The sequence below is a fragment of the Lithobates pipiens genome, unplaced genomic scaffold (genome assembly GCF_037356315.1).
Source record: "Lithobates pipiens isolate NorthernLeopardFrog02 unplaced genomic scaffold, aLitPip1_a1.2 Scaffold_1, whole genome shotgun sequence".
Lineage (NCBI taxonomy): Eukaryota > Metazoa > Chordata > Amphibia > Anura > Ranidae > Lithobates > Lithobates pipiens.
In genome coordinates, this window is record NW_027507685.1 from 74,287,960 (window position 1) to 74,297,853 (window position 9,894).

Below are 9,894 nucleotides of genomic sequence, written 5' to 3' on the forward strand. Positions count from 1 at the left end.
GTGGTGTATACATTAATGGCTGTGTGCTAGAGCTGCAACTAACGATTAATTTGTCTGTCGACTAATCTATCGATTATTTTTTCGATTAGTCAACGACTATCCGATTATTATTTGTTTTTTTTGAATGAATCTAGTGGGGTTTTTTTTGATTAGCTAATTAATCCTTTGGATAACCTTGAGAGTATTGTATTGCAGAGTATTGTATTGCATTGCATTGGCTGGCAGAGCATTGGGCGGGGTATGGAGGGATAGCTGCTTCCATCCGACCTCTCCCCTCCACTGCACAGATCAGTACAGAGAGGGGAGAGAGAAACCGTTGTGACGCCGGTTCGTTTACAAGTGATCTCTCCGTCGGAGCGATCACATTGTAAATGCCTGGGTGTAGAAAGATGGCCGCCGCTTCTGAGCTAGGCCGAAACCGCAGCCTCTCCTAAGGCCGAGGCATGTGCCGATCCGAGCGGGGTGACCCGTTCGGAGACGATCCGTTGCACCCCTAGGGATGGCGGCACGGAGGGGGAGAGGAGAGGGGGACGGCGGCACGGAGGGCAGCGGTAGATACTAAGCACTGCCACTGTGACGCATCGACGCCCTGCACGCACATCGATGTATTTTTGTAGTCGACGTAATCGATTACGTCGACTCGTCGTGGCAGCTCTACTGTGTGTTGAGTTATTTTGAGTGAGGGGACAGCAAATTTACACTGTTATACAAGCTGTACACTCACTACTTTATATTGCAGCAAAGTGTAATTTCTCCAGTTTTGTCACATGAAAAGATATAATAAAATATTTACAAAAATGTGAGGGGTGTACTCACTTTTGTGAGATACTGTAACTCCTGCACATGAGTACAAAAGTTACTTCATCTCAGCACACAATTGTGCCAAGACTACAAGCAACTTAAGAAAAAGGGTGCTTCTATTATTCAAAAAAAAAAAAAAAAAGCAGCCATCAGCATTTTTTTAAAGCAATGAATTTACACTTTAACTCTTTCATGCCTAAGCTTATTTCTGCTTACAAGTTAAAATCCATATTTTTTTTGCTAGAAAATTACTTAGAACCACCAAACATATATATTTTTTTTGAGAAGAGACCCCTCGAGAATAAAATGTCGATCATTGCAATATTTTTTGTCGCAGCGGTCTTTCAAAAAAGTTTTGGGGAACAAAAGACACTTTCATGAAAAAAAAAAAAAAAAACTAAACCGTAAAGTTAGCCAAATTTTTTTGTATAATTTGAACGATGAAGTTATGCCGAGTAGATACCCAACATGTCGCCTCGCTTTGAAATTGCACACACTAGTGGAATGGCGACAAACTACAGTACCTGAAAATCTCCATAGGCAACGCTTTTAAAAAATTTAATGTTACCAGAGTTACAGAGGAAGTCTTTTGCTAGAATCATTGCTCTCACGATCGCGGCAATACCTCACATGTATGATTTGAACACCATTTACATATGCAGGCATGACTTATGCACACAGTTTCTTTTCTGTGCAAGCTTGCGGGGATGGGGGTGCTTTAAAAAAAAAAAAAAAAAATTCGAATCACTTTTACTGCTGTCACAAGAATGTAAACATCCCTTGTGACAGTAATAGGTGGTGACAGGTACTCTTTATGGAGGGATCAGGGTGTCTAAAAGACCCAAATCCCTACTTTGCCCTTCAAAGTATTCAGATCTCCAAAAACTGCGATTCTGAATACTGTATTTTATTTTTTTAATCGGCTCCATTGACTGTCAAGAAAGCGGAAAGTGTCGTCATGATGTTGCTTTAATGTTTTTACATAGGAGACTGGAACAAAGCCGTTTCCTTGGATCGGATCTCCCAGTGGGACGGTAGGCCCGGAATGAGCAGCAGAAGGTGGGGGGAGATAACAGTCGGAGTGGCTTTTAGCCGCATCGGTTGCTATCGCTAAAAAGCCGACCACCCCCTCTAAAAAACATTACCGGGGCGATGCCTGCAATCATGGTATAAACCCTTAAAGCTGAGGCCGCATATGTGCGTAAGGTCAGCACTAAGAGGTTAAGGCCCAGCCTAGCATTGTTTACAACTTCCAGCATTCTACATATTTATAAAGGATAATCACTTTCCTGTACGATGCATGGGGCTCCTTTTTTATATTGAAACTCAATACATTTTTGAAAATTCTACATGTATACACACACACACACATATGCCAATCAGTAATAACTTTATGACCACTGAAAAGTTCCGTGAATAACACAAATTATCTTTTTACAATGGCATATGGAAGTGGGTAGGTTATATTGGACAGCAAGTGAACATGTCCCTGAACTTGATGTGTTGAAAGCAGAAACAAAATGCGCATCGTAGTTGGTGTTGTATGGATTTGCGTAGCCACAGACCAGTCAGGGTGAATGTATGCACACCCAACATTTATTAGACAACTCTTAATCTACCTGATGTCTCTTCACCAAAGCTTCATTCTTCTTGCGCAGGGCTTCAATCTTTCGGTCCAGCTCAGCATCCTTCTCCTCTTTAGACTTCAGATCAACCACAGAGGCCTGCAAGAGCCACACATATCAAACACATTCTTTCAAAAGTTTAGGAGAACCCCACACATCAGCCAACAATCATATGCAGTAGTAAAAATCCCTCATAGGGCTGCACAGTTCAACAGTGTTTCTGCTTCCTAAGAGGAGATTACTGGAGCACTGTGCAGGGAGAGCGTCAGACCGCTGGGTATCTGGTAGGGCTTCCAACGAACGATTATTTTCATAATCGATTAGTCGGTCGATTATTGTTTCGATTAATCGGTTAATAACCTTAAAAAAAAAAAGTGTGGTGTATAATTTAGTTAATATGTAAAGTTAAAAAATTTTTTAAAAAAAAAGGCAATTTATTCTTAAATATCTCTATGCAGTAGTAAATATAAATAACCAACTATATGGTTAGGGAGCAAAATATCGAATCCACTCTGAGAATAACAGACAGAAGAGATATACTGTATATATATTAGAGGGGATATATACTGTATATAATATTAGAGGAGAGAGATACTGTATATACCGGTACTATTAGAAGAATTATACTGTATATACTATTAGAGGCAAGATATAATGTATATACTATTAGGAGAGATATACTGTATATACTATTAGAGGGTATATACTATTAGAGGAGAGATATAATGTATATACTATTAGAGGGTATATACTATTAGAGGAGAGATATAATGTATATACTATTAGAGGGGCTATATACTGCATATACTATTAGAGGGGATATACTGCATATATTATTAGAGGATATATAGTGCATATACTATTAGAGGAGAGATATACTATTAAAGGGTCAATCTAGTAAATATCATCAGACTCATTAACTTTAACCCCATTTTGTTGCTGGCCGATTAATCGATTCATTTTATAATCGATTAGTTGTCGATTAATTGATTAGTTGTTTCCAGCCCTAGTATCTGGACCGCAGCACTGTGTGCGAGAGGAGCAGTGGTCTGGCTCTTCAGTGTACCGAGAGAGTGTAGAACTGTATATGCAGCCTGACTGCATTGCAGGCATTCATAGTACCTTCAGTTGGGCTTTAAGTATAACTTATGCTGTGTACACACGACTGGATTTTGACAGTCTTCCCGATGGACTTTATAAATGAATGGACTTGGACACACACACAATCCGAAGGATTTGAACGGGATGACGTATGACCGAACTAGAAAAAGGAAGTTCAAAGCCAGTAGCCAGTAGCTGCCCTAGCATTGTTTTTTGTCCGTCGGACTAGCATACACACAAACTGATTTCTCGGTCCAGTGGAGTTCTGGCGGTAAAAATTAAAACATGTACTATTTCTAAAGTCCGTCTGATTTCTGGCAAGCAAAGGTCCAAACGTGCCCACACATGATCGAATTGTCCGACAGACTCGTTCCGTCGGACCTTTGCTGTCAAAAAGTCTGGTCGTGTGTGCGCAGCATTAGTCTTCACGGATATAAAAAGGTCAGACAAACTGAATCAGGCAGATAACTCATGTCTATAGAGATCGCATGCAAAATAACAGTAGATGATTTTTAAAATGACATGGTCAGAGTGCAAGAGAAGTACCATTAACCTGTAAGCAAGGCTATTCTATGTGACCTTCCTTACCATAACACAGGATTCTATGTCAGCCTGGAAAGCAGTGCTATCTTCTTCCTGTAAAATAATATTTTACATATTAACACCCCCAGTAAGAACAGTTTATTACTTATATATAATAGGAAAAGGTGAAACAAAACAATAGAGGTATAGTTTTGGAACATTAACGGATGTTCTTAACCAATTCCTTCTAACAGGAGAATTTCTCCATGAATGGCAGACAGCCAACACTGTGCCTATTCACAAGAGTAGCAAGGTAGAAGCTGGAAATTACAGGCAAGCGCATTTAACATCTGTTGTAGCAAAGTTAAAGCAGAACTAAACACATCAATTTAACAGTTGCAAAAAAGAACTTGCATCTCTAGTATGCCAGGAATGCAACTGTCACATTTGCTTGTGCTTTCAACCAAACCATCAAACGGTTGGTGTCATAACTGATCACGTGTGCAGCACCATAACACAATCTGCAGATCAGCTTGCGATCACACTGGGTACGATTTAAAGTGGTGCAATTTAAAGCCCGACTTCAACCAGATTTAACACAACTTCTGTAACGATCTGAAAGGACTTCAGTGCTACTTCAGTGAAATTTGTTGTGATTTTAATGTACTGCTACTTGGCCTTGATCAATCAAAAAAGGGCAATGTGCGACAGAATTCCTGTGGCAACTTCAAGACATGCTGCATCCTTTTTTCTGCAGTCATTGTAGTCTGCATTTGAAGAATCATACTACTAGCCTTTCACAAACCAAGCTAATTAGTTCCTCTTTAAAAGCATCACTCACTTTTTTTTGGGAGCCACACTACTGTTCTCTTCCTCACACACCACTGACTGCTTACCATGTGACATGTAGCTACATGTGGATGTGTAGAGGTTTGGGGGAACAGGGGCTTTCCATGTCACAGGGAGGAACAGTGATGGTCAGGCTGTACAGGGATCTGATTTCAAAGTCATGTTAGGGACAAAATTTTGACTAGCAAAGGAGTTTAAAAAACAAAACACAACATGTCATACTTACCTCCACTGTGCAGTTCGATTTGCATGGCGCTGGTGGCTACTCCCCGCATCGAGTGTCCACATTGGAGAAGGCTCTCCTAAGGTGGACACCCATGCAGGTGCACTCCCGAGTCCTGCATCTGTGAACATTCACACAGAATGCAGGAGTCGGCCCTGGCATCACTGGATTTAATTGACAGCAGTGGGAGCCAATGGCTGCGCTGCTATCAATTTATCCAATCAAGAGCTGAGACAATGATCAGAGAGGTAGAGCGCGTCACTGCTGAGAGAACGAACGGGCTCAGGTAAATAAAACGAGGGAGGTGGTCAGTGAGCATAGGATGAATAAAGGTGAAAAAACACAAGGGTTTACAACACCTTTAACTTCTTTCAGGCTCAAGTAGTACGGATATAGACAGGTACAATTTGCAGCACAATTTACATTATAGTCGATAACAGTGAAATTGTGAAGTGCTGAAAAAGAAATGCATGAACTACTTCTCAAATCACATTACCTGAAATTGTACTAGAGCTGCAACTAACGATTAGTTTGTCTGCCGACTAACCTATCGATTATTTTTTCGATTAGTCACCGACTATACGATGAATATTATTATTATTTTTTTATTAATCTAGTGTTTGTTTGTTTTTTTAATTAGCTAATTAATCCAAAAAAAAGGTAAGATAAAAGAATATAACTAGTACATACACACATATACATATATACATATATATATATATATATATATATATATATTTTTTATATATAAGTATGTAGTTATATTCGTTTGTCTTACCTTTTTTTTATGTACTTATTTTTTGTAAAGTTAAGATACAAGAATATAAATATACTATTATTATTATAATATTCTTTATCTTTTTATTTTCTGTTGAGAAGTTCATGAATGTTATAATTTATTTTTTACAATGCTTTCTTTTTTTTAAGGGGGGGGGTGTGTGGGGACAGTGTCAGTGTGTTTTTTATTTTATTTTATTATTATTATTATTTTTTACAACTTTTTTTATTATTATTATTTATTGCAATGTTTTTTATCAGCCCTGTTGGGGGGCTATGGTAAAATATCAGGGGTCTTTTTTTTTTTTTTTTTTTTATTCTTTATTTTCATAATATAGTGATACAGTCTTTCATTTCTAGACACATACACACCTACATCTTATATTTAAACCGGGCCATTCATCATTTCATCGTGCTAGATTTCTTCTTAACAGACCTCTGACATCTCCCATTTGAGACAGGGAAAGGGACTGGGGACAGAGATTCCCCAGTCCCTTTCTCTGCAGCCTCTGCTGCACTGATAATGAATGGAGAGAAGACAGCAGCTTCTCTCCATTCATTAACTGAGACATCGTCTGGTGTCATCGTGCGTCTGGTGTGGCAGGGGAATCCATCCCTGCTAGGAGAACACAGTGATTATTCCTAGTGGCTACAATAGCCGCTAGAAATAATTACATGGAATATCCATCAGGTTGGTTGTATTGATCGATCAACTTGGGTACATGCAGCATGATCATACATGGTTTGAATTTTGGCCCGTTCCTACTGAACTGTCTATGGCCGGTTTAACCCTTGGGTGGCTCAGTGGATATACTGTTGGCTAAAGGATAGATACCAAGGTGTGGTTGTAAATGGGGCCGACTCAGAACAGAGACTAGTCACTAGTGGTGTACCCCAAGGCTCTGTACTATTTCCTGTCCTATTTAAGCACTTCCTGCCCGGCCTATAGCAAAATGACAGCTGGGTGGTCAGTTATCCTGACTGGGCGTCATATGACATCCATCAGGATAAGCCGTGGGGGCGCACAGCAATTGGTGGTGCAGTGTGTCAGTCTGACGCACCACAGAACCGATCTTGGGAAAGAGCTTCTGATGGAGGCCCTTTACCACGTGATCAGCCGTGTCCAATCACAGCTAATCACAGTGTAAACAGGAAGAGCCGTTTATCAGCTTTTTCCTCACTCATGTCTGAAAGACATGAGCAGAGGAGAGCAGTTGGAGGCTCTCCTGACAAGGTCTGTGCTGATTGTTTATCAGTGGATCCCCCCTGCAGATGCCCGCCCAGGACCACCAGGGATATGCCAATGAGTATCCATCAGCGCCAATGAGTGGCCATCAGTCCCGCTTTATCAGTGTCCGTCAGTGCAACCTCACCAGTGAAGGAGTAAAACTTATTTACAAAATTTTATAACAAACAAAATAATTTTATTTTTTTCACAATTTTCTGCCTTTTTTTGTTTAGCAAAAAATAAAAACAGCAGAGGTGATCAAATACCACCAAAAGAAAGCTCTATTTGTGGGAACAAAAATGCTAAAAATTTTGTTTGGGTCCAGTATAGCATGACCGCGCAATTGTCATTTAAAAACAAGAGACAGCGCTGAAAGCTGAAAATTGGCCTGGGCAGGAAGGGGGGAAAGGTATTGAACTGGTTAATCTCTATGTAAGTGATATAACTAAAGGTTTGTTGGGCAAGGAAGGTATGTCCTTTTCCTGATGACACAAAATTGTGCAATTGGGTTGATATCCTTGGAAATGTCTGTGTAAAGCTCCATTCACACCTGGGCGTTCTGAATTGAACACAATTCTGCTTGGGATTCAGAATCGTGGCAAAACGCGCAACGCAATTGCGATGCCATTATTTCTCAATGTTACCCCAATTGCTGTGCAGTTTTCCCACGCATTAAATTGCGGAAAAATCGCGTAAACAATATCCACAATTTCTTTTGGGCAACATTTGTCTCACCGTTTTGCCACACAGCAAAATCACACTGCAATTGGGGTGCCATTGAGAAACAACTGCATCGCAAACGCACCACGCTTTTTGCCACGATTCAGATTCCAAACGCTTGGGTATGGATGAAGCCGAACATGGAACAAGATTTGGAATTGCTGGAAAATTGGTACTGAGTCAGTCAACGGTAAGTGGATTCAAACATGCTTGGGGCAATCAGATCTATACTGAAGCAAAAAAAAAAAAAAATGGGGCAGATTCAATGGACCACATGGTCCTATTTGTACTGTCACTCCTCCTACTAGAAAAAAATAAAAATAAAAATAAAAAACTCCCCCCCCCCCCCTTCCTGATCTAGAAGACCCTCTTGGAGGAAACAGCTCATCCCATTTTTTTGCATCAGGTCCAATTTAAAATTCATACCAAACCAGAAAACCTTTTAATAATTTTGATTACATTCTGCTGTCAGCTATAAAGGGCAAACAGCATTGTATATTAAAATATGTTGTGTTTTTAATGTAGTAATATTTTTTGGAAAATACTGCATGCGCTGTGACCGCTATCGGTTGTGTTTTTTTTTTTTGGTAAATTGCGCCCAGTGACAAGCATACAGACAAAGGAAGTGTGAAGTCAGGATTTTGATCTGCAGAATTGTCCTAGGCCTCTGCTTGCAAATATATAAAAGCTATTTAACTAAAGTAACAGCCAGTCAAATAGCATTTCCAGAAGGAAAGCTCAGCCTAGTAGTCCTCTCAGTTAAGGTTCTCTGTGAAGTGCTGATTGCATTGTACTGCACCCAACTCAGCTCCCCCACAATGATAGAGATGCATGTAAACAATGACCCTATGCTGGCAGCATTGCACCCACTTCTCTGGGTCCTTATATGGCTGCACGTGTGTAATGACTGCCTCTCCATACCACAGTGCATTGCCACCCAGCCCTTTATTTACAGAGGACATGCATAGCCACAGACAATACAAACGACAGCGCTTTCCGTCCATCACAGGCTGTATTAAAGTTCCGGACACAAACCAGCAGAACAACGTACCTCTTACAGATCTTCACAGGAATAATCCCCTCTCTCTTGCAGCTGCAATCCGACTTCCGGATTCGCACACGCTTCTTCCGGTCCGAGATACGCCCACCGTACGTCAGCACGCTGCGTAGGAAGTGGACTAAACGAGAGGGGTCTGGCTGCAGACTGGAGCTCCATGTTTGACAGGAAACATGTCACCTTCACTCCATTAGATACTAGACACAACTCGTGGAAGTGGAGGTCACGTGTTTCATATCGCATCTGCATTTTCCTCAGGGTATCTGGCTGCAGACTGGAGCTCCACTCGCCACAGGAAACGTGTGGCTGTCAAGTCACATTCGGCTAACCATCGCAGTTTGCTACCCGCTGGAGTGCGCATGCGCGCCGCCACCTTATGCGTTCCAACACAGTTTGTAAGACCACTTTGTCACAGGGCCCCTCGCGGGCTCGCCACACTTTGGGCATGGCCTTGCTTCGCTCTGCATAATTATAATCGGACTCTATGTCCACTTGGATGGTGGGGCTTGAACTTGGACTCAGGGGTGTGGTCACAAAATTCTGCACAAGCGCAGATCGTCACGGTGTTGGAACGCATATGGCGGCGTTGCGCATGCACAGTCCAGCGGGTAGCCAAATGTGATGGGTCGCCATATGTGATGAAACATGGCCTCCGCATTTTTTTTTTTTAACCACTTAAGGACTGGAAGATTTGCCCCCTTTCCATCTATTAAATCTTCTGCCCTTATTGTTTTAACCCCTTCCCGCCGAGCATACGCAGATGTGCGTACTCGTCTTCCGGGGGGTATACCGGGATGATGCCCTGCAGGCATCATCCCGGTACCGTTTTTTTCAGCGGGCGATTGGCTTTCCAGCCATAACAACCAAAGCGGCTAAAAGCCACTCAGCTGTTATGCCGGAGGAGCGGGAGAGGACGTCCCCGCCTCCCGCCGCCTCCCGCCGCTGTTACCGGTGCTCCCGCTCGATTGGGAGCACCGATTCACACTGCGAT

General features: G+C 41.6%; 1 protein-coding gene across 5 annotated transcripts in view; it reads right to left on the minus strand.

Moving 5' to 3' along the window:
- Positions 1-8,984, minus strand: part of CCDC9 (coiled-coil domain containing 9) — a 128,399-nt gene extending 119,415 nt beyond the window's left edge. For all 5 annotated transcript variants that reach the window (XM_077456860.1, XM_077456697.1, XM_077456615.1 and 2 more), the window contains exons 1-3: positions 8,898-8,984; positions 4,116-4,163; positions 2,421-2,525 (exon numbers count right to left, since the gene is read on the minus strand). In XM_077456860.1, coding sequence (XP_077312986.1) covers positions 2,421-2,525; positions 4,116-4,118 — 108 coding nt within the window. In that variant the 5' untranslated portion in view covers positions 4,119-4,163; positions 8,898-8,984. The remainder of the gene's footprint in view (positions 1-2,420; positions 2,526-4,115; positions 4,164-8,897) is intronic.
- Between the last annotated feature and the right edge of the window lie 910 nt (positions 8,985-9,894).